General features: G+C 37.0%; 1 protein-coding gene across 1 annotated transcript; it reads left to right on the plus strand.

Moving 5' to 3' along the window:
- Positions 1-8,424: 8,424 nt before the first annotated feature.
- LOC145555754 (uncharacterized) lies at positions 8,425-25,631 on the plus strand. The gene is made up of 9 exons (XM_081617484.1): positions 8,425-9,449; positions 12,725-12,780; positions 12,869-12,951; positions 13,058-13,136; positions 18,257-18,367; positions 21,767-21,876; positions 23,294-23,377; positions 24,800-24,837; positions 25,245-25,631. Exons 1-9 carry the CDS (start codon positions 8,495-8,497, stop codon positions 25,313-25,315), a joined length of 1,587 nt encoding a protein of 528 aa, XP_081473610.1. The 5' UTR covers positions 8,425-8,494; the 3' UTR covers positions 25,316-25,631.
- Positions 25,632-26,062: the final 431 nt, after the last annotated feature.

The raw sequence follows: 26,062 nt of genomic DNA on the forward strand, positions 1-26,062 counted from the left end.
GGTTTGTTTTGAAAGGTTGTAAGTTTAAAGAATAGGTTCAATTCTTAGGATGTTCTTGAGAGATGGCCACTCTTACGCTTCACTTGGGAATTGCCACCAAAATTTTCAAATTGTATCCCAACCATATCCCCTAGCCATGACATTACAACCCTACTTAAGACCTTGGATTCTAGAGGGGTGTGGTCAAAGAACGGTGGAGGGAGATAGATTTCAACCCTATGGAGAGAGTATGCATAGTTGAGATGTCGGGATGACCTTATGACTCCACATAAAATTTTCTTTTTCCGGTTCCCTCGAGGAACCATGAGGAGCTAGCTAGGGGATGAATTGAAGCTAGTGGAGAGAACGCGGACCGTCTTGGTTGAGGCTAGAGCGGAGAATGAAATCATTAGTTCTCTACGCTTAGCTTAGGTTTGTCTTTTTTAACCTTGAGCATATTGGAACGTGTTTTTCCTCTTTGAATTGAGAAAGATAAGTATTCTTTGGTGCATTTATTTGCAAATGAGTCCAAATTGAGCATTCCATTACCTTGAGGTTTGATTGGTTTTGCGAAAACCTTGTCATGTTATGTTTGTTGTGTTTGTCTTTTTGTTCCGGTTTTCCTTGCTTGAGGACAAGCAAGAGGCAAGTGTGGGGGATTTTGATGAGTGGCATTTATGCCACTCTTTTATCCTTTTTCTCTAAGGATTCTCCCCTCATTTGCACTTGTTTGGCCCTTTTTCTAAGCATTTTTACTTAGTTTTGCTTCCTCTTTTCTTTTCTCCCTTATCTTCCCTTCTCTTAGTCTTCTCGCTTTGTTTTTATTTTGATTTCCATGCTTTGGTTTTGTAGGTATTATGTGCCGAAAGAAAGAGGTTATCAAGAAGCCAAGCTAACTGTTGTGCGCGGGGTGCTGTGCGGCTTCTGTGCGGGCGCGCATGTTAGGCTGTGCGGGCGCGCAGCCCTGTCAGAACCCGCACAGCCAGACTGAAGAAACAGAGCCTAACCAGAGAGTTTGCGCGACTTGTTGTGCGTCTTCTGTGCAGGCGCACACACCTGATGCGCGGGCGCGCAGGCCTACTTTGCGGGCGCGCTTATTTTCCCCGTATCCTCAAAGTTGCGGCCGCACACTACGCTGAGAGGGCGCACACACCTACTGCGCGGGCGCGCATATGTCGTGTGCGGGCGCGCACGGCTGGGTTTATGATTTATTTGCGCCTTGTTGTCCAAGTCTCTTTCTTTTGGGGGGAGCCACATATATATAGACGGGACTCTTTGTAATAGAAAACACTTAGTACTAATTCCATAGAACATTAACCTAATCTAGAGAGAGAAAATAGATTGTTATTCAAGCTTCCTTTATTGTATTCAACTTTGCTCAAGCTTTAATCTTCCATCAGTCAAGCAAGTATCCAAGTTTTCATCTTTCTTTAATCCTTTCTTTAGTAATCTCCTTTCCTTTAATATTATTTATTTGTTTTATTGTTACTTATTTTTGTCAATCTTATTAGTTTATCTAGTTATTATTGATTTCATATATTTCAATCATGTTTTGTTTTGAGTTTCTTGTGTTTATTTTCTAGTTTTGATATTATGTTTAATCTCCCTTCTCTAGGCTAAGCTTTTAGCTAGGGGAAGGGGGTGGAAGATATGATTTGATATTGGATGAATGATGATGGTTGGATTGAACTTATGCCATAAATTGATGAAAGACATGATTTTTATTAGCTTGGGATTATTGTTGCACTCTATTTGATGTTTTCTAGTTTAAATGCATGAAAGTGATTTGAACTAGATTAGGATCACCTCTATTTTAATGATTGCATGAGAATGAGTTATTAAACTGGAGTTTTTATGGATTGTGCTTCTTTATTCTCTTGATTTGATTGTAACTAATAGGATGCATGAGAATGATCCTTATTAGTGTAGACCTCTTTCATTGATTTGCCTAGACTATTGCATGAGAATGAATTGTTTAGGTAGAACCTTGTGTTCTTTGGCATATGTTTCATGATAATCACCATTATTCTCCTCTTTCTAATCATATTGGACACCCCCGTATCCCTAGCGTCATTTTCTATTGATTTTAATCATCATTTTCTTGCTTACTTGTAGTTTTAGTGTTCTACTCAACAAAACCAACAAAAACAATCCCCTTTTCACTCTTGCATTAGTGATATTTAGTGTTGAATTAGCATGCTTCCCTAGTGGTTCGACCCTTTACTTGCCACTAACTAGTTTAGTGTAGGTTTAGGTATTATAAATGATTAATTTGGTTAGGGTGGTAGCATAACGACCTATCTATCCGCGATCAAGAGTCGTCTCCTGTTTTCTTAGGTTTGTGAGCAATGTGCTTTTGGGACTTGCCGGATGCGCTCACATCACCCGCCCCAATCTTTTGGATTTTGGGTTGGGATTGCTTAGAGGGAGAAGGTCTGGTGGAGCCACCCTGCATCAGCAAAAAGAAAAGGTGTCAGAAAACATGCGGGCAAAATTGACCTTGCTAAAAAATACCAAGTATGAAAAACAACTACCTTGGGTGTCCCGCCTGTTTTCTGCTCGTCATTCGTCCGATTAAGGACGTTCGAGCGGTATTTTGCCGCAGAGACGGCAGTCGGCTTCCTTAATGCCGAGACTTTTTCTATAGCTTTGTCTGCAAAAAAGCAAGAGTTAGAATCTGCAAACAAGTATCGAAAAGCAATTTAAAGTTGCATAAATATCATACGGCCGACTACCTCTCGGCATCTCGGAACTTAGCCCACAAGCGGCCAAGAACACCCCATCCTCTAACCATTTGTATAAGGGGATGTATCTCTGAGGGATGACCTCTTTCTCTCCCTGCTCATTTGTCTGGACGGACACCTTGAACAACCCCCTATCAAAGATTTCCTCCTGGGCTCGCATAGGAAGAGGCGGCAGAGCACTTTTGCCAGCCAAGAGGGGTGGATCCTTGTTCCACCTATTGTATTTCTGATTCAGTCGGCTATCAGAAGAATGGACTATGTAAAACTTTGTTCTCCAGTCCTTCCACTTGTTTTCCTTGCCGACTGCCATCATGTACCCCTTGCAGGTGGACAAGGTGTACCAGCCTTCGCCGCTTTTAGTCGGCGCTCGGCTGAGGTAGTGCATGTGGGCGAATGCCTCAAAGATAGGCTCCACCTCCAGCATTTCACATGCGGCGACATACCCGATGATATTAATCCAGGAATTCAGGACAAGTTTCCAGATACCTAGTTGGTATCCGTCCAATATTCTATCCACGGACGGATGGAGAGGGAGGCGTAGGCCAGCTTGGAGGACCGCCTCATAGCAGCCGAATGCTTGGTCCTTATAGCTGCCCAAGCTGGGCTAGGTTATGGTATCATCCTTGTTTGGCACAGACAAGGAAAAGCCATGGCCTATGACGGTCTTGCGCCTAAAATGGCAAGGCCGGATGTCATAGAGGTCCGCTTGCTTAGCGGAACATGATGATAGAAGGGAGCACGTTCCAGGCGCCGAGAAGCACTTGGCTTGGCCCAACCTTCTCCCTTCTCTACTGACAAGGACTCCCTTGCAGTGCTTATCTTTGTTCTAGCCTCCTCTAAAGTAATGGAGGCATTCTTAGAAGATGACGAGGCCGAATCGTCATCTGAACTCTCATCAGAGCTGGGGGAATGCCGACTGGTGCCAGCAGGGTCCTCCCCCAATCTCTCTTCCGACGCCCGTTCTAAAGGCTGCGCTCGGGTCTGTATTGGTTGTCGGCTTCCCACAGTATGGTATCACTGGGGGTGCCGCTTGAAGAAGGGGAAGAGTGATAAGTTGGAGTTGGGGGAGGGTAAGATGAAGGGTTGGGGGGGTTTTCAAAGACTTCATTGACAGGCACCCTAATGGAGCCACAAGAATAAATAGTCAACCCCTCCGAATGGTAATAAGTGCCATCCGAATTATAAACCCTTGTTGTTTTCTTCGTTCTGGCCATAGTGTCCTGCACAGACACAGAAACGATCGGATTCGGGGAAGTTCACAAAGCAGGATCTCTGACCAAGCAGTCGGCACCGCTAATTCTAGATTCAGCCGTCCTCGGTGACCGGCTGATCACTATCCTATGCCGTACCACGTGCGTTTGGGAAACTATTTTTTAAAAAAAACAAAGGAAAAATGTAAAGTAAGAGAAAAGAGCAGGCGGTTACCTTAGAAGAAGGTACTAGGAGACGCTTGGTTTGCTGGAACAGACGGACAGAAAGCCGAGTGTCGGATGCTTGAAAAGTTAAGTCTTTGAGAGTCTTTGAAAGTCAGAAGTCCAGGGATTCTCCAAAGATTCGCAAAGGTGTGAATCCAATGGGGGGTCAAACCTTTCTATTTATAGAGGAGGTAAAACCCTAATTTTTCCCTCCATAGTAAATTTGAAATCCAGCCAGCCGGATTCTGACACCTGTCACAGGCGACACGTGGCAAGCGCGTGTCCCCTGTGAGGGGAAAATGATTTGGGTATTTTTACCCTACCAACTGGCCTAATCCGAGCCAGCCACGTGTCACTGGAAGGGGCGCCACCTTGGACCTTCTAGATGGTGACACGTGGCAGGAGGTTTAGCCCCTTGGGAATGGCTGCTTTCAAGGCCCAAATCCCAAGGGGCCCCTGCAAAAAACGGTGTTCCCTTTCGTAGGGCACGAAACCCTAGAAAGAGCACACATTCCTAGGACCCTATAAATAGGGAACATTCCCCTCATTTATGGGGATCTGATCTTTTGGACAACTTTTATGACATAACCTTGATTGAATACCAATCATTGTCTGAACTGTCACTCTCAAGAAACAGTACACCTGAGCTTGGAATCCAAGCAGATAACCTCTTTTCCGCACACTCCAGACACATACTAACTTAATCTTCGGAGGCGGACCACCGACCATCCGGCGGTCCGTTTATTTTGCAGGTACAGGCGCTCCTTGCTGGATCTAGTCTTAGTGTTGTAACTCTCCCAAGGGACAACAAACCCCCAAAACATGTCTTGTGTGTTATGCATGCGATCTTGGGATTAAGTGCTTGATTGAATACGATTCATGATTTTCCGCTTTATAGTACCTATAAACTCCTACAATTATCAGTATTGAGATTATCAGCATTTGAATAATTAATTAGCATTCAGATCAACTGTATTCATATCCTTAGTTTCATCAGCATCCTTAGAGGAATTCAAATCCTTAGCAAGACCATTCTCTTCTTCAAAATCATCTTCATCAAGCACAAACCTACCCCTTTTTTTTTAATTACTCTAGCCGCTTCAACTTCTTTAGTAGGCTCATTCTCTATAACATTTGATTTATCCATTACTTTTTCACTAGACTCTTCCTGTGTAACATTCAATTTCTCTGTTGAATCAACAAAATTAAAAAAAAAACATCAGTAACCCTTCGTAAATGCTTCCAAGAAACAACAAACAACTAAACATATGCAATCAATCAAGCCCTTAACAAAATAACAATAACTGTGATAAAATAAAAGTAACAAGTAAAGAACTCAATTAACACATCATCAGACACACTAAACTCAAAAAAATTAAGTATGATATACATACACATAAAACTTAAAACTAGAATAGTAAAAATAAAATACAAATAAATAACAATAAAAAGTAGCCCTAAAACAAATAGAGACTTCAATTAACTAATCATAGCACCAAACAAAACAAAAAACAAAAATAAGCGTTTTCAAGGATGTTACTGGTTTTGGCAGGGTTACTTGTATTTTTTAAGAGTTACTTGTATTTGTATTTTTCAGGGGTTACTTGTATTTTTTTAGGGGTTATTTGTACATATTACTTATTCAAGGGTTACTTGTATTTTTCAGGAGTTACTTGTATTTTTTTTTTTCAGGGGTTACTTGTATAAATTTGTTATTTAGGGGTTACATGTATAGGTTATCAAGGGTTACCTGTATGGGCTATCAAGGGTTACCTGTATGAGTTACTTATTCAAGAGTTACTTCTATGAATTACTTATTCATCAAGGGTTACTTGTATGAGTTACTTATTCAGGGGTTACTTGTATTGGTTACTTCAGGGTTTACTTGTATGAGTTACTTATTCAAGGGTTACTTGTATGAGTTACTTATTCAAAGGTTGCTTTTAGGCCCATACCAAACCAGTAACACCAAACAAGTAACCCCTGACCAAAATCAGTAACACCTTACTAGCAACCTTTGACCAAACTAGTAACACAATACAAGTAGCCCTAAAACAAATAGAGACTTCAATTAACTAATCATAGCACCAAACAAAACAAAAAACAAAATTAAGCATTTGCAACAACAAAACCAAGTCTAAACCTAACAATCGCCAAAATAACAACAATAACCCTAACAAACATACACGTAACCTTTGAAAAAAACAAAAAATAAATACAACAACTTAAACAAGTAACACTTCAAAACAATTAAAACTTAGAACGAAACACTCGCAAAATATGTCGATAATGTCAAAATTAAGCAAAATACATATAATAAACAATTCATAGCAACAAATAAAACGAAGAACAAAATTAAGCACTACAACAACAAAACCAAATCTAAACCTAACAATTGCCAAAAATAACAACAATAACCCTAACAAACATACACATAACCTTTAAAATAGCAATAAATAAATAAAACAACAAATTAAACAAGTAACACTTCCAAATAATACGAAACACTCACAAAATATGCCGATAAATGTCAAAATTGAGCAAAATACATATAATCAACAATCGCAAAAACGACAATAATGTCAAAATTCTTCAAAAGATAAAATTAGGGTTAAAAAATTACCTGATTCATCAACAATTTTACAAGAAGACGATCCTTTCTTTCCCTTAGGTTGAATGATATTCAATTTAACCATTTTGAATAATTCAGAAAATGAAGAAAATTTAAAGAAAACAAAGAGAAAATTTACAGAGATAACAAAGAGAGAATTTAGAGAGAAAACAAAAAAGAAAAAATTGCAGAAGGAGAGAGAAAATTGTAGGAGGAGATAGAAAATAGATGTGAGTAATAATGGCGGTTTAATTGAAATGACAAGTCTGTGTTAATGGCGGTTTGGAAAAAATAAAAAAAGCATTTCAAACAAAACAGTTGAAATTCTAAAATAACGAAAAATGTAATGGGTCCGTTATATTTTAGAAAGAGGTCGATAATAGTTAGGGCCTAAACGACTTGGGCCCGTTATGTATGTTGGCCACATCATGTGGCCAGCCACATACATAACTTTGTGTTGACATATAGATTACAAATTTATCTTACTCCCTCTTTTTTTTTTAAATACTTGTTCTACTTTTCTTTTTCGGCCGTTTTTAAATACTTGCTCCATTTCATTATTTGAAAATCTTTTACAATATTTAATTAACTTCTCTCACCAAGTATACCCAACAATATTAATTCCATATTCCCTCTCCTTCCATTCTCTCTACTACTTTTGATTTTTTTTACTCCCTCTGTTTCAATATGATAGTCCCATATGGAATCTATCACATAAAATAAGAAAAGAAGAATATTTGGAATCTAACATTAAAATAAAAAACAATTCATAAATAGTTTTGCCTTATTTAAACTTTTTTGTTTTTTTTAGGAAACCGTCAAGTATAATTGCATAATTCAAGGGAATAATTTCTTTACTTAGGGCCTGTTCTCTTACGTTAAAATTCAGTTCAGTTCAGTTCAGCTCAGTACAGTTCAGTTCAGTTCAACTCAGCTCCTAATTTCCTTCTTTTATAAAATATTCATTTTAGTTCAGTTTAGTTCAGTTTAGTTCAGCTCAGCTCAGCTCAGTTCAGTTCAGTTTAGCTCAATTCAGTTCAGTTCAGTTCAATTCAGCTGAGTTCAGTCAATGAGAACAGGCCCTTAGACTCATGTCATCAATGCACAATCATTAATTTAACCAATCATAATTTAATAGGTATAAAATAGGAAATAAAAACTAAGTTAAAAGTAGAATACATTCAATATGAGTAGATATTTTTGAAACGCCCAAAATAGTATATGGACTAACAAATTGAAACGGAGGGAGTACAATTTTTTATTTTTCTACCAACCCCACTATCTTCATATATTATTACTTTCTCTAATTTCTCCTAAAAATATGCACATGGAGAAATGGAGCAAGTATTTAAAACGGAGAAAGTAAAATTCAATAAATAATCCGGGCACTGCTCTGTTTCAATCTGCTCTGCTGAAATCTGCTCTATTCTGCCCAAAAGCTCAAAAAGAACGGGGCGTAAGGGTCTGTTCTCATACGTTGAAATTCAGTTCAGTTCAGTTCAGTTCAGCTCAGTTCAGTTCAGCTCCTAATTTTCTTCTCTTATAAAATATTCATTTCATTTCATTTCAGTTCACTTCAGCTGAGTTCAGTTGATGAGAACATGCCCTAAGTAATCTGCTTAGTTTGTGTAAAAAGAAAGAAAAAAAAAAAAAAAAAAAAAAAAAAAAAAAAAAAAAAAATCTGCTTAGTTATCCTTAGCACCAATGCTCTAACGCTTAACTGTAATACCACAACCAGAACAACAATGGCGGCCGTCTGTAAGTCACTTCAAATTTCCCCTTTCTCTCTCCTCCTCCTCCACTCTTCAAAGCGTCTTCTCATCCCATATTTTCAACCCACAAAATGTTTCCTCCCTCAAACTCGACCCTTCTCTTCTCCTTCAACCCCTTTCCCTCTACAATACGACATGATTATTTCCCACCCTTCTCCCCGAGTTTCCCCCACCAAACTCCCTTCTCCTCCTCACTCAAAACCCACAAATTTATCCGATTCTGATTCGCCAGAGCCCGACCCATCTTCCAGTTTCGAGGATTGGGTTGACATGAAACTTACCCAGAATGATAATGTAAGATTCAGTAAAGCTAATAGTGTCAATAGGTTGGAGGGGTTGGATAAGTCTAAGAGGAAATTTTACAAGAAAAGGGAAAAAAGAATGTTTGGCGATGATTCTGATGATGAGAGGAGGAAGATTAGGGAAAAGGGCGAATTCGTTGAATTGAGGCCTGAAGTTGTTGAGCCAAGAACATTGCATAAGAGAGAAGAAGAGTTGTATTTCTATGATGCTTTGGCTTTTCCTTGGGAAAAGGATAAGCATTATAAGATGATGTATCAATTGGAGAAGAAGTATTTTCCTGATCAGTGTTTAGATAAGGCATTTTTAGAACCCGGGCAATCAATTTCGAGTGATTCAAAAGGGCGGGCGAAGAAGAAGAGGGTTGATAGTGTGGGGAAGGGTGAGGAGGATAAAGGGTTGGTTTTCTTTGAGGAAGGAAGTGATGGTGGGAAGGTTAGTGGGGGTGGGGTTAAGGATGTATTTGAGAAGAAGGTAGAGGAGTTTTTTAAGTGTTTGAAGAAAGTCCCTAATAAGAATGATGAAGTTTGTGGTGTTGATCAGCCTTTTTTGGCTTCTAGAACTTCTGGATTACCTCATAAATGGGATAGTCCTGCTGGAACTGTCGTTTTAGTGAACAAGCCTAAAGGTGAGAGTTTGTTCTTATTTATCGTTTCGAGTTATAAATTTTGTTCAATAGTCTTGCTAATGTATATTAACTCAGAATTGGTTTAGTATTTATAGTATCAATTTCTCTGCATACTAAATTGGAAATTGTGATTGATTATCTTTGTCTTGTGTATGCTGCTTTCGTGTTGATTTGCTTGGCTAGTTGATCATAGTACATTGATGATTTGATCTTGAAATAGATGGAAATGGGTTAAAAACCTGATGCAACATGATTAACCGATCCATGTAGCCTAGAACATCTTGCACCTTTTGAGCTACTGGAAGACAAAAGTTGTTTTGTTTTCATTTTAACTTACACCGTTTTATGTCATTGAATATGTATATACGAAGTATATACAATTATACAACTCAAATCCAAATTTTGACAACAATGTTTGTTAAATTCTGTTTACTTGGAATGTAATGAAAGTAAAAATATGTGAGAATAATTTGTTTGCATTAGCAGAAATAGCTATTATATGCAACCGCTGCATGGATTGCATTTGAGCACAGAAGGCAGATTGGACAGGCCACGTGAAAGATTATGCAGTGAGCAGCTGTTAGCCTGTTACACTTGCATTGCTTAGAGCCCAATCAATAGTGGTTCACAAATTATTGGGCTTCTTGAATCCTAATGTAGCTTTCTATAATAAGCTTAGTCTCTTTGATTGCACCACACATGTATTTTGGCTTTTTAACAAAAGAAAGTGCTTTTCTAAAGCTTCTTGCTGTAGGGGCTGTATTTTAGGATCTTTAAATGATCCAGGTGTCAAATAAAGCTCTTATCAACTTTTGAAATCTAGTTTTCTTTCAATTTTATTTTCTTAAAATCTAGTTTTCCATTTTGTTCAAATATTACCAGGAGTTCAATTCAAAACTATAATTAACTCATCAGATAAGCTCAGAATGAAACTTCACAGGCAATCAGTTGATAAGTTCATGTAAGGGGAGTTGAGGGTTTATTAGTTCAGATAATTAAAATTCAAGAGAAGAGATATACTCTTAGTAGAGTGGAGCTCATTCATGAAATCTGTGGCTAAGGTAATAGGCATTGAATACTTGCTTTCTTTAAGTGGTTCATTCCTGGTAAGCGAATTGTCAATTCAGGATGTGAAGTGAAAGTCCTCCCATTGAGGGTTTTGGTCTACTGAACAAAAGGACTGTTTGTCATAGAAGTAATTTAGTTAGTGTAACAACTCACTTGTTGAACTAACTAGCTTTGAAAATAGATGGAAATAAAGTGCCCCAATGAATATAAAGCTGCTTTCTGAACCATGTGGGGAGACCATTGATGCATAATTTGGTGGCAGTGGAAAAATCTAATGTCAACTTTGAGGACTGAAGAGGGGAGAAATTCCATGTGTTAAAAATTGCACATCTCCATTTTAAGAGACAAGAAGTTTGTGTATTTAATGTGAGCTATGAAGGGAATTGTATAAAATCTTTTGAATAGGGACATTTTTGTTTACAGCCATAGCTGTTTTAACCTCCTATTGATGAACATAATAAGCAAGGAAAGCAGGCAAAAAATCAATATATGGGAAAAGGGCATGGGCTGCCCTGTCCCAAACTTGTCTGTTGTTCGTAGAATGAATGAGTGGTTGAACTGTTTGCAAGGCACGGGTGGGTTGATGAGCTGGCTAGGGGATGGATGTGGAAGGCTCTCATGAGTTTAGAAGGTAAGGATAGCAATATAAGAGATCCGAGAGGAGATGGAAGGAACTCCCAAGAGTCTCAACATTTCAAGGGGAAAGACAATTACATAAAAGTACATTATTGTTCTTATGAAGGACAGTCATATGTTTGGTTGATGCTGGATATTGAAATGGTCGAAGGATTGGCAGTTGTGTTTCTATGAATTATAATATTATAAGATACTTGCGGAGTGGTTGAGCTTAATTCAATTTTCAAACTTAAATCTTGTTGATTGACGCAAGGTCTTTTTAGGGGTCATTCAAGTGTCACTACCAAGAAAGTTAGAGAATAACTGCTTTTGCTAAGTATCCAATAAGCTGCTTCTTTCCAAAGACAACTATTATTATTGCCTTACCCAGCTCTATGAAATTTGTAATGATTGAAAGGTAGGGTGAAAACTCATCATCGTCATCATCATCCTTATCATCTTCATCATCTCTTTCTAAACACGACAAAGGATGAGTCAAGCTTTCTTCTTGTGAACCATGAGAATGCCTAGTTCCTAGAAGAGCGAAGCTCGTTTTCCTATTAGGGTAAATTTTCTGATTCAGATCATTCTTAAATGAAGCGAAGTTTAGATTTAATCTTCAAACAAAAACAAGGTTTGTTTTATATGTATGACTAGCAACAAGAATATTAATGCAATAGCTAAATGAGGATGAGCAATATCAGCTAGTCATTAACTTTGCGTTTGTGGATGAAATCAATGTATAAAATAGCTCAAGGCGTGCTGCCTAGGTGTGCCTTGGGCACGCTTCGGTTGCCTTCTTGAAGTGATGCTTACAATATAAACAACTAAAAAATATGTACTGAAGTGCGCCTCATGCGCTATTGGTGCGCCTCTTTGAATATGTCTTGCCTAGAGCAAAAAGTACTGTACCCTCGATGCTTTTGTACACTGGATGAAAGCCCCCAAGAAATTGCCAGAGTATGAAAATCGATCTCATGATCCCTGGAATCGGGAGGAAGGCTCTTACCAACTGACCCTTAGTAGTGCGAAGTTGTTTAGTCATTATGAAATATTCAATGATTCTTTTTAATTATGGGTCAGTAAGGTTTTTTTTATATTAACCATGCTTCTATGGCAATAGTATTCTGCTGGGATATGCTTATTTATGTGGCTTTTACTGAAGTACTATAACTACTGCACTATGCATTACTTCTTATTTAAAAACAAATTCTAGTCATTCACACTGTTGTCTATTGACTTTGTGATAAGATGCCACAAAAAGTTGTTACACGATCTGTGAGAAATTGAGAACCTTTTGAAATAGTGGTAGTTAATATTAGCCTATGTATATGCTTACACAATCATGACCTTGAGATTATAATTAGTTATAACTCAGGCTGGGTTTGAAATGCATGGGTTTGCCGCAGAACAAATTATTCTGGCATTGTGGATTTTGTGGCTGTCATGGCCCAATATCATGCCTGTGGTAAGTTTAATCTGTAAAATGTAGTGATGTGGCCAAATAAATGCTGGCTTGCTGATTAACCAACAAAATTGATGATCATATGGGCTTTGAATCTGTAAACTAAATTGACTCCTGTACTGTACAGGTTGGACCTCATTCACAGTCTGTGGCAAGCTGCGTCGTCTGACTAAAGTCAAAAAGGTATGCTGCTTGTTTTCTATATTTTATGCTACTTTGATTGCTTCTTTCCTTTGCAATGTATTATTCTCAAATAATTATTGTGATACAGGTAGGACATGCCGGAACACTAGACCCTATGGCTACTGGCCTGTTGATTGTTTGTGTTGGGAAAGCTACTAAATTGGCTGACAAGTTAGTTTTCAAGCATAACAATGACTTTTCTACTATCCTTTTTTGGTCATCTGAGCTACATCCTATCATAGACATCAGATTCCTGAATTTAATACTATTGCTGCAGGTATCAGGGTATGATTAAGGGCTACAGTGGAGTTTTCCGTCTAGGGGAGGCAACTTCCACTTGGGATGCAGATTCACCGGTCTGTCCAATGCTCCTTGGTATCGACTGTATTTCTTGAAATACAATTCTTTTAGTCACACTATTAGTTAATTAGTTATAGTCTTTCTTTATTCAACTAAAACCACAAAAGGAAAAATAAAAAGGAAAAAAGAAAAACAAGCTGAGTATCACTATTACTTCCTACCCCCAAAATGAGTGCCACTAACAATTAGGGTTGTTGATTTGTGGCTTTATTCACCAGTTTTGGACTTACCTAACCTATTGACATGGGGTGAAACTAGGGTTGTTAGGCTGGTCTTCCCAAGTCAACAAAATTTATAACCAAACCTACTCTTAGTATAGGGGCAAGTCCAAGTCGATCTACGAGGAATGGAGGGTCAATTACTATAGTCTATGTGTTAAGCTATTTCGAAAGTGTGTATGAATGTGTAGTCAAGCAAATCAACTAAAGCAATCAAATAAAAGGAGTCAAATCAACAACAAAGATGCTAAGGATTAGGTTCCACATGTTTTCATGATAGAGGTGCTAAATTGGGGTACATTGAGCCAAATAGTGTTGCAAGGACTAATGATAAATGCATTCAAAGTGTTCAAAAGGTTATCTAGACTAATTGCCAAGCTAGGTTTCTTCTATAGATGACAAATTTGTAGAATCACAAATCAAACAAGATGAAAATTAATAATCTCAAATCAATTGGTCATGTCATCATGATTATCAATGCAATCAAGTTTAAAATTCAAGGTTCGTCAATCCACTTATGCTAAACGCATGCATAAATTCATCAATCAATTTAATTACAACAATCTATGGATCAAAATCCCTAAATCAACATCAAACTACCCATCTAACATGCTTCCCTACACCCTTTCTAAGAAATCTACTCACTAATCATCATTAATTCAAGAAACAAAACCAAACTAATCATGATCATCATCATTTTCAACCAGTCAAAGAGAAAATCAAGATTTAAGAGAAATTCAAATGATTAAGCAACTAATCAAGAATTTAAACCAAGCAAACAATTATCAAACATCAAAAACTAAAGATCAAACCGAAGGAGAAGAATTAAAGGAAAGAAATCTCACTAATTATCATTGATTAAGGGGAAATCCAAGCTTTATTGAAGTAAATTGAAAATACAAGTGTTTCTCTCTTTTCTTTCTCTCTTTACTAATTTGGAAAACTACAAATTGTACTAGTAAAAACATCATTCCCAAAAATAGGAAGAAAAGAAGTATATATAGGAAGCTAGCCATGAGGCTCATCCACCATGTGGTGTGCACGCACGCATAGTCCTGCCCCCACACACACATGGATTTGTGCCCCTCATGGCCCCTGCTGCCCTCACGCACCATAGTGATGGCCTAGCAGCTTGCATACTCGGCTTCTTGCTTTGGTGCTTGCGCTCACAAGCATACTCCTCACTAACGCTTCTCATTCATTTTTGTGTGTTCATGACCAATACATATGATGAGGGTGATGCACGAGAGCGCTAATGCCAAGAGTGGGGGCTTGCTTCTTATCTTGAACTCTAGCCAACCAAATGATATGAGATCTTGTCCAGGGCATTCAAAAGACTTGGAGAACCTTCCAAAGTAAATCCCGAGCCTCGAACAAGTCCTACAATAAAAGAAAATAAAGCGAGTAAAGTAGATAAGTCGAAAATACCCTTAAATCATAAGAAATCACATAATAAAGGAAATGACGAAACCAAAACATAAACAAACGAAACTAAAGCATTGTTTAAAGAGAAAAAACTATAAAAAGAAAGAAAACGTCTTGAAATGCTACCAAATGAGTGCCATTAATAACACTCATAAAATTCCCCCAAACTAGACTTTTGCTCGTCCTTGAGCAAACTAAAAGCGAGAAAAAGGAAAAAGAAAGCAAATGACACTCACATTATAGCTTATTCAATTAAAGAGAAGAAAGAAAGAGGGTTGGGAATATACACTAACTCACTAACGTAGGAATCACGGTTGTTTTTAGTTACAACAAGCCCTTAAACCAAAAAGTCGCCAATGAGGACGAGTGAGGTCTCGTAACGGTTTCCAAAGAGCTTAACCCGTAACTCTCAAAGTAAAACGAGGCAAAGCATAAAAGGAAAATAAAATAAAAAATAAAAAGAACACAAATGCTTTTGAAATGGACCTTCGCAAATAGACAAACACAAACAGATATAAAGATTTCTAAACAAGCAAAAGGGTTGCACGTTCTAAGATATCCAAGGTTGATTAAAACATAAAATACGCTAGGCATATAGAACTAATAAGGCACAATTCACCTTCATTCCAAACAATCTTACCTCGTTCTTCTTACTAGTTTCAAATCCACCTCTAGTGAGTATCTTAATGATTCATGGAAGGAACCAGAAAAGAAGAGATTTAGGGCTACTCGGCGTCTTGATTATTTAAACTTACTCCATAGGCTTGACTCACATCTCCCTCCACCTACTTGTGACTCTACAACAAAGGTCAAAAGGTCATAGAAAGGGTTGTAATGTATGAGCAAAGAGGGTAAAGGTAGGCTAAAATTTGAAATTTGGTGGTATACCTGATTTGTAAAGCAAAGGGTAACTAATCCTCAACATCATAGTCAAGTCATCACCAAATAAAAACACCTAACAGCCCCAAGCTTATTCAAAGCAAAATCACAAACATATATACAAAAAGCGTAGACAAGCTTCACCCAAGCTTAAATGGAGCATTATCCTTAATTCTCTAAATTATGGAGATAATGATTGCAACAAAATATTTTTATGCTTTTCATTTTTCTTTTTTTCTTCTCTTTTTTTTTTTTTTTAATTTTTTATTTAATGCATTTGCTTTTGCTCTTGCTCTTTTTTTTTTTTCTTTTTTAATTCATGCTTTAGTGCTTTGTCCTCGCCTTTTTTAATTGTAGACGACTTTTTTAACTTGCATTTGCCTTTATTCACAAACTATGTATAATATAAACTTGCTCTCTAAAAGAAGCAAACATCCATACATAATCCTCCATAAACACCAACAAACCATAGACCATATGCCTCACAAAAACCAAAAATGGAAAAGAAAATGAAACAAATGGTTATAGAGCTAGATATGGCTAGAAAAGAGTGGATAAGGCTCAAAAGGTTAGCAAAGGTGGCAAATGTAAACCAAAAACCAAAAATGATAAAACTAAACGTAGAAAGTAAAAATAACCATCCCAAAAAGATGCCTTTATCCTTCTGAAATGGTTCGGTCGCGATTTTAGGAGATTATAGTCAAGTTCTAGATAAGAGAATGCAGTAGTCAAGGATCCATGCCACTCACACAAGATAGGTAGAAGGCTAGAAAAATGAAACCTCACGTGGTTGTAGCAAAAACTCACTCTTGGTTTCAAATTCACTTTAGGAAGCAACACCTTCTTACCACAAATATGTAGATTAGGGAGCTGCGGCGATTTGTCTCGGTGGGTGGTTGTTTGTTGCGGTTGTGGGTTAATAGCTTGTTGTTGGTGGTGGTGAATTAGGGGAGCTGAGTTAAGTGAGTGGTGAGCAGGTGAGGTTGTGCGTGAGAAGGTATGGTGGGCTCGTCTGCTCTCGATCGTCATCCTCACGTGATGCCCACGAGCAAGGCAGCCCAAATGCTCATATTTTGCTTGTTCATCACCAAAATTAATGAGAGCGCAAGCGTAATCACGAGAGTGTGGCAACTTGGAACTTTGAATGTTCACCAACAAAACACAAATAAAACTAAGGGGGAAAACAAAATAAAATAAAACTATACTAAAACTATGAATTAAGAACTGAAAGTATGATAAAATCATAAAAACTAATTGAAAACCAAAATGAGTTATTAAAATGGAATACCAAAGAAAACTAAGAAAATTAGAGGAAAATGATAAAAGAAAATATGGAAAAAGGACCTATAACTTCTTATTTTGAGCGCCATAAATGACGCTCATCACCTATCTATACTACTACTCACCTCGATATGCTTGTTAGGCATTATTTTTGAGAAATTCATTCCTTTTTTTTCTTTTTATTCCCCCCGTAGTGTACAGAGGCAATTCTTTATAGAAAAAGGGACGGATACTTGTAAATTCCGTGCGGTTACTACAACATCAACAACCTTCACTTGTGTGAATCACCTTATGCAAGATTTGATGCCCAAATAGTTGCAGCCTTATCAATACTCCCTCCACTTTATTGAGTTCCTCAAACCCAAGAAAATGGAAAAGAGGGACCATGCATGTGGGTACTTTTGCTTTAGAAAGATAGAGAGTAGGGTTTTATTAAATATAATTGGGCCTCAATGTAGGGTTGTGTATGATAAAAAATGAATAAAAGGTTGTGATAAAAAGGAATATATGAGAATGAGTAGAACTTGAAAAACGAATGGAAATGGAAATGATTATAACTAAGGATAACAAAGGATGTATAAGGCTATAATCAATTTAACTAATTGAGAGAAAATTTCAAAATTACCATTACCACTGTGATTCAGTATAAATTGCACCCAATGACGTGTCTTGATAATGCTAGATGTATGCAATGTCACTTTGGTCATTCCAAACTAGTAAGATGACTGCTTGAGTCCTTATTGTTGCTATCACTAATTAATAATTTATCAAACCACTCTTATAGTCCGTGCAACGCATGAGGTGTAATCTAGAAGGAATGGAGAAAGATGATAAAAAATGAGAGAGGTAAGGGCTAGGTCAAAAATAAATTTAGGGAAAAGAGATAAATAGGAGAAAGAATGTAAATCGAATGATCATTAATGATCTTCATTACTCCTTTTCATATTTTTTCCAAGAAGAATAGGAGTAAAAAGTAAAAATGACTTGTGGCCTTTTGTGTTTTTATAGATGAAATGTATATGAGTCATGAGTTTGTAGCTTCAATTGTGTCTTAGGACTGTGATAGTCCTTCATATTGCATAAGACAGAAAAGTGTACTTCTCAAGCTTTTTGTTTAAATAGCTGGTTAGTTTCATTTGCAATTTGTATCATTAGAAGAGTACCTGATTTTTTTTTTGATAGTATCTATTATATTTGTGCATTGCGATCTATTGCATGATGGAAAAAAAATTTATATGCGCATTGTAGATATTTATTTTCATCTAAATTTTGTAGCTGCTATCCCATTAGAATGTAACATGTTTTTTTCCCAGGTAATTCAACGGGAACCATGGGAACATATCAAGGATGATGACATAAGAAAGGCTGTTGCATCCTTTACCGGTGAAATTTGGCAAGTTCCTCCTATGTTTTCTGCAATCAAAGTAAGTCTAGCTATTCTATATCTTTAAATTTACCTAGAAATTGCAGCTAAGATATCAAGAGTGCATGATGAAGCTACAAACATTAAAAACAATTGTTGACATAGTTCTATATTTCTATTCTCTAAGAACCCTTCATTTAGCTAAAATATTCAGTTGAATCGTCAAAAGAGCATCCTAAAGTATTAGACTTTGTGCATTCTTTTTTACAAATTTCTGCTAAAGGTGAAGGTCTCCGAAAGTGGAGGTTGGAAAACATAGAAAGTACTGGCCTACCGGGGATGGGTATAAGCTGGATACGCCAAAAATACGTAACTGGAACATCTTGCCAAAAATGGGCACAGATTACTTTGATGGATATGACGCCATTGTTCTTTGAGGATATCTAAAGAACGGCAAGACAACTCTATTGCCGTCCCCCATCATAACATTGAAATTTCACCCCCCTCTCCTCCAACAAGAAAATGTCTCTTGGACATATCTACGGCATGCAGACAAGTTTTCTTTCACGCGACTTTTCTCTCTAGTGGTTCCGGTGAGGCTGTAAAAACCACTGAACTAGACCAACAGTATTGGTGTCAGCTATTACGCCGACTTCTATAAGTTGATGAGGGAATACTTTTAGTTGGGGGATAGAGAGGTGTGATAAGATTACCTTGTGAAATGGAATTTGGTGTGTTGTCTGAAGGCAACAGGAGGGTTGGGTTTTGGGAGAGTGATAACAAAAGAAGAAATGAAAATACTGTGTATAGTTGTTCATGCATATGGAATAAACTGATAGCAAAGAGTGATTCCTTTTAGTTTTTGGTCAATTGGTCTGGTCATCAGTCTAATGTTTCGTGTCTGTCTTATTCTAGGCCTCTAGGGACTAGAGCTATTAGTCTTAGGGATAAATTAAATGTAAAAAATTGTATTTGTAAATCTTGCTGTGCATCCTGACTACAGGCAAGAGTACTACCCCCAATGCTTGATCGTTTTTATTCCCTCACCATCTCTGCCTTATTTCTGGATACTTTGACTGGGTGTCAGGTCTCTATAACTGGATATTTAGTGACATTGTGATAAGGTCGGAAACCTTATCTGATTTCTTAGCTCAGAAATCAGCAGAAAGTTTCAGAAAATAGAAAGATAGAGAGGAAGGAGAAGAAGTAACAGAATAGAGAGAGAAAGAGAAGAGAGAGAAAGAGAGAAGATTAGATTCAGTGTATTAATTGCTTAATGAAATTAATACATTCATTCAGTTATATAGCCAGCTAATCAATCTAAATACAGAAAAGCAAAAAGAATCTTATTTTCTAACGACCAGGATAAGGACAAAACCGGCTAACAAACTCTAGTAACCGATTTTCCCGCCAAAACTTGACAAAATGTAATTTGAGCTGTAACGCCGTTGATAAATGGCTGTAATGTGATGCAATTACAAGCAGTAGCAGTGCTTAGTAGGTAATCTAAAGCTCTCCTGGTGGAAATTGTCTGGAATTTGGTAGAAAAGTGCAGATAGTCAGTCATGGGGCTTACCATAGGGAAAGGTTGTTGTATGTGTCGGGAATGTGAATTTGCAAAACATGTGGTTGGGTCAGATGAGCTAGGAGTCAATGAGCATTGTTAAAATGGTTAGACTTGGAGATAACTGTTTACCAAATTGCCCCATTTTGTGTCCTACATAAGTTGAATTGGTCTACTGCAGTTAGGAGTGTTTAGGCTTCATTCTTTTCTGTATCTTTTTAAAATTGTGATGGATCAAGATAGGCCACCCGTGATTTTCACTTATACCAGAAGAAGACAAAACCAATGGCAACCGAGAACAGCAGGAGCAGCCAAATCAATCATCACCTGTGCATGTGAGACAAATCAGTGAAGACTAGAATCAACCTAGGGATGAGACTTTGTAATATAAACTGGTGGGGGAAATAGAAAGAAGATAGGCAGATTTATAGTATAGTTTAAAGAGACTTGTGACCTAAACTCACTATTTTAGAGACTGGTAAGAGGTAACCTCAAGCTACTAGTTGTAAGCCATTTGTTAATATAAATCAAAGCTTCAACCTTTACCTCTAGTTTGTATTGTGTGTGTGTGTGTGTGTGTGTGTGTGTGTGTGTGTGTGTTAGGGGGGTGGGGGGGGGGGATACAAGGAGAAAGGAAAGAAAAATCTTACTTCTTAGATGTTTGTACAGATACGAGGTGACAGGGAACAGAAACAACCATCACCAATCCACCATTGCACAATATTCATCACAACTAAGATATTCAACCACAATAATCTTACTCTTTTTAGGCCAACAATAACAATAACAACGACCAACATCTTCCTGCCCTCTCTAGCGAGGTGGCGATGACCAACAAGAAGACTACCATAATTAGCCCTTTCCCTTTTCATTTCTCCTTCATTCTTTCTTTCTCAGGTTTTGCGTTTCGTGTGGGTGTTTTGCGTGGTGGGGAATGGTTAAGACGGGGTGATCGGGGTTGGGCAGAGGCCGGAGGGTTCTGCGTGGTTGGGGGGATGGTTTTCCGGTTGCAAGGAGGGTTTCTGTGGACGAGATGAAGGTTTTCAGTGAGTGCAAGGTTTTTAATGGGTGGCTGGAGATTTTCGGGTGGAGGGAGAGTTTTTTCGGGCATTGGTTGAGGTGAGGAGTGGGTCTGTTGGTGGTAGGATGGTTTGGGTTGGGTGCAGGTGGTCGGCATGGATGATTGGGTAATATTGGTGGTTGAGTAGTGATGAAGGTAGGTGATTGTAAACAAATTAATCCCTTGGATGAACCACTTGGTGGGTTGGGGGGAGGGGTGGGGTGGGGTGGAGAGAATCATGTTAAGGGAAAGTGGGGGAAACAAGAAGGTAAAGAGAATGGAAAGAGTGATCCCACAAACAACAGGGGAATCAAAAGCGTTCATTCCCTTGCTCTTTCCTTAAGCCCCCTACCAAACGACCCCTTGACTTATCTACTTAATCTATGGATGGTCTAACCATACTATTATACTAAGAACTCTTGATATACTGCGCACATGTTGCTGTTAGTGCAATCATTCTAATGAATTGCTTGTCTATACACGTAATTATTGCGTATATAAGTATATTAATTGTATCGATGGTCTACACTCATTGTACCTACTGTTTATAATCAATGTGCAAGTATATACTTATTGTATCTAGATCTTTCTCACCTTCTCACATTAAGTATAATTTTCACTGGATCCTATAGAGATATCTAACATTTTTTCTGTCCTTTAATTTGAGTTTTGATTGAGTTTATTTCTTGAAATGTTTGTAGTTTGTTGTATATGAAGTATGAAATGCAAATGTATGCCTCCTTTAAGATTTTACAACATTGTTTAGGAACATTGTATTGTAATTGTTGCTGGTGAATTTTTAACGCTGATATTGTTTGATGTATTCCAATATATAGATTGGTGGTGAAAAAATGTATGAGAAAGCCAGGAGAGGAGAAAGCATTGAACTTTCCCCTCGACGAGTTTCAATATTTCAGTTTGACATTGAGCGCAGCCTAGAAGACAGGTCAGTTAGAACTCAGCTATAGGAAGGCAAGAATTCTGATACTTGCCTATTTCTTTGTTAATAGTTTGACTATCTTTTTGCATTCTGGAGGTGCACTTTATGGCTATTGTTTTGCATATGTATCTCAGCACCTCCATTTTTCCATGTGTCTTATTTTTTCCCATCTGATTACGTGTCTGTCATCTAATTTTTAAGAATTTTACTTGTTGCACCTTAATATGCTTAGTTTCATTTAGTATTTGGCTGTATATGAGCGGGGGTTTCAATACTTGCATGAGTTTTTATGGTATTGGAAATAGAATTTGGTGGGTGAATTATATTTAGTACATTATCAATATTGGTGAAGTATATTTAGTACGCAATGAATGTCTTGGGCATGTTAAGTAATACAACAACTAAAAGATCTGTATATGTTTGTCTTTTACCCATTTAAACCATTTAATATATCAAAATGTCGGCTAAAGAAATTATCAAAAGTTTAAGCAAAGTTGAAAACCCTAGAGATGAGCTCAACCTTGAAACTACAATTTTAGCCACAAGGTCCTTAAATAAAATTATACTTCAAAAATTCCTCCCGAGTTAAGTTAAATGTGAATAGAAGTTAGATTAATAAAATTATTGAGAAAGCAAAATTTACGGAGAGAAATGGTCGGAGGAGCTTTAACTTGACTCGCACAACTCTACCAATCTTTGGCATACTGGTGTTCTTTTCTGTATGTTTGCACAAGGGCAAGAGTGACCTTAAGTGTGATCTGTATGAATCTCTTATTATTGCTTTAGGTTGCCATCATTAATCTTGCCTTAAATTTTTGTCCTAAATTGAGGGCCCATCTCCAATCTACTTCTGTTTACCATTAATTACAATCCTATAGTTTGAATAATTTGTAAAATATTACTAGGACACATGCCAATCATAAGATTCATAGCATGATCAATACCACTAATTTAGGTGAAAAAAATGTTAGTTACAGCAAGATATTATGCATGTGATATCCAAAATCTAGTACCATGTGCCCTTGCCATTGTTTTTTGTTTTGGGATCTACATAACTTTGACAATCTATTACCAGTTACCACCTTTATTTCTAAAAGTTCTTTACACATTACATATTCACAACTGCCATTGTGAAAGTTTGACCAATAATATCTCTAATTATGTTTTTGTAAAATAATAAATAGCCAGAGTTCCGAGACAAATCTAAGTATCTAACAAGACCCTACATTTATGTATAATTTCCTTATTCCTTGCATATAAATCCGAATGGTGATTGGTAAGTGGATTTGTAACTGGTAACAAAAGTCAAAGTGTTCCGAACTTTTGAAAACAGGGGTAGTATTAATCTGACCACATCTAGGGTTGGCTAAAAGATGCTAGCAAGGAGTCTATCCACATATTTACATTATCAATATGTTTGCAGGCAGAATTTGATATTTCGAGTTACCTGTTCAAAAGGCACATACGTTCGATCCCTCTGCGCAGACTTGGGGAAGGCTCTTGGAAGGTAATTTATTTTTGTTGTAATCTTGTAAAGCTCCCTTCTATTAGAATGGCTTGTTACTTTGCTATTTATCATGATGCTTTAACATATCTTCTTCCTAGGCTACACTCTTTTATATATTTATTTACCCCTTGATTGCAAAAAGACAGGTAATGTATGTATATACTGTAATGGAATTTTAATTATTGTGCAATTCTTTTTAATTTGACATAATTTTTCATCTTAATTTGTAAACAGATCAACATCCTAGCACTTCCTCTGTTTTTTTTTGGTGCTACACTAACTGTAGCTGTAGACCAAGGAGAGTAGGAGAGAGTATAAGAAATGGGGTACATGATCGTGTAAGAAAAAGTAGGAGATAGAGACACATTGTTGTAAGTGGCTTTGTGTTAAGGAAACTTTTTCCAATACAGAGAAAAAAAAGTGTAATCAACAAAAGGAAATGAATGAATATAGAAAGTGTAACCAACAAAAGGAATGAACGAATGTAAAAAGTGTAACCACTCAAAAGGAATGGAGCCATTAACTCACTGTGTGTGTGTGGCGAGGTTAGGTCTATTGAAGGTAGAGTGTGTGTGCTATATTTTATTTTGTAACAATGAGTTAATTATTACCTCCTACAATAATCTGTAATATTTATGTGTGTTTGTTTAGCCTGGGTATAACACTATTCAATAACGTAGCTGCGTTACTAGGCTGATTATAATTGGAAACAAATAATAGAAGTGAGAATATAGATATGCAAAAAGGAGATGCAAAATCTTACAAGATAGTTGATCCAGAACATTTAGTGATATCCATTTACTATCTAATTGAATTAATCCCAGCTATGGCAGGTGATTGACTGGAGGTGCCGGGGGAGCTAGAAGAGCTGTAGAGAGAGAGTTTAGGATCAGTTGCAGCTAGGGATTAAAAGATCTGGAAAAAGGGTGTTTTATTGGCCAGATAATTAAGAGCAAAAACACTTATTAAATGTTAGAAATAGATTGAGGATTAAATTGACTAGGTTGGAAGGAGTTAGGAAGGATATGAAATATATAGACTTGCATGAGGATGAGGTATTGGATCGTAAGTGATGGAGGAGGAAGTTATTTTTGGATGACCACATGGAATAATTAAATTTGGTTTATGTAGCCGACCCCCGTTATGGGATTAAGGCTTTGATTGATTGAGTATTAAATTGATAAAACTAGAGATAAAAAACTTGGATAGTTTAATTACTCCTTAATTACTACGTATCAGAGACAAATAGCAATATTATGGTTGATTTACTAGTATCAAGACTCTCAATCTTTGTTTATGTGCCTGTTAACTGCAGCCTTCTCTTATTTCTCCTTTGCCTCCCAATGGCGGTTTCTGCACATCTGATTTTCTTTGATGACATTTGTCGTTTAATTTTTCACACATTTTTTTATGGTGTTGCAGCTGTGCTCATTTAACTGCCCTGCGGAGAGACTCAATTGGTAAAGTCTCAATTTTTTTTCCTTATATATTACTACCTCCGTTTTTTATAAGTTGACACGTTGTGACTTTAGCACTATTCACACACCTCCCTTTGACCATGTTTTGTGATTTATATGTAAGGAAAAATATAGTCAAGTGAGATCTTGTTAGATTCATCACAATGTATATTTTCAAAATATCAACTTTTTATAATTTTTGCTTATTGGTCATTAAAGATATTAATGATTTAATTTGTGCATTGGCAAACGTGATTAAAGAAATGTGTTAACTAAAAAGAAACGGAGGAAGTATTAATTTGGACATGGGACATATTAATGGATAATGCAACTTAATTATATACTTTCGTTCTGGAAGTAGCACTTGCACTGTGTTTTGAATCTGAAATTGTATTTCTTCATTGATTCAGGGGAATACACTGCTGATGATGCCTATGAATTCCAAGAACTAGAGGATCAAATTACAAAAAGGTACCTCTAGCTGCACAAATCCATGTTGCTTCTGACAAAGGTTTAGAGCGGTTTTTTTGTTTATACTTTGGGAAGTTATGCTATTTTTTTTTTGTAGAAGTACAACGGATAGTAAATCTGAGTCATATTAAGCATTGTTAATTTTGGATATTAGATTAGTACAGAAATATTAGATCGAGTTCATTGAAACAAACATTAGTATATCAGATGTCCTGTCCTCAGGCACTTTTGAAAGCCTGTATCTTGCATTAATTTATTTTTCAATGCTTGTTTGATGCTCTTTTAACTGTGGAAGTAGTAATGTAAAATCTTTCCTACCTATACCATTACATTATGTTAACAGCTTTGTGGTGCGAAACAAGGGCTAGATTGGTGTCATTGGCTGATTGTCATATATTATTGAGGTTTTAGGCCAAATTTCTACCGATTATAACATATTTATTTGGACTATGGATTTGATTTGATCGAATCAGGTTGGTATCAGGATTATTTTCAATACTGCGTATGTCAAAATTGAGTGTTATTTCAGATTGATGGGATAAGGCCCAAATCCGAGATGAATACTGAATAGACACCCTTAATCTACGTTTACCACAGAAAATAGAATTTATTTAGTACTATTAATCTATTATACATGTAGCTGTTATATAAACAGGGCTCTACTCAAAGCAACTGAGCAATGTTAAAGGATTCTACAAAAGAGTTCCATGCAATGCAATTCAATAGCCTCTTAGAATACCTCTAGGGAGACTGTCTG

The sequence above is a fragment of the Chenopodium album genome, chromosome 1 (assembly GCF_948465745.1).
Source record: "Chenopodium album chromosome 1, dcCheAlbu1.1, whole genome shotgun sequence".
In the NCBI taxonomy this organism is placed as follows: domain Eukaryota; kingdom Viridiplantae; phylum Streptophyta; class Magnoliopsida; order Caryophyllales; family Amaranthaceae; genus Chenopodium; species Chenopodium album.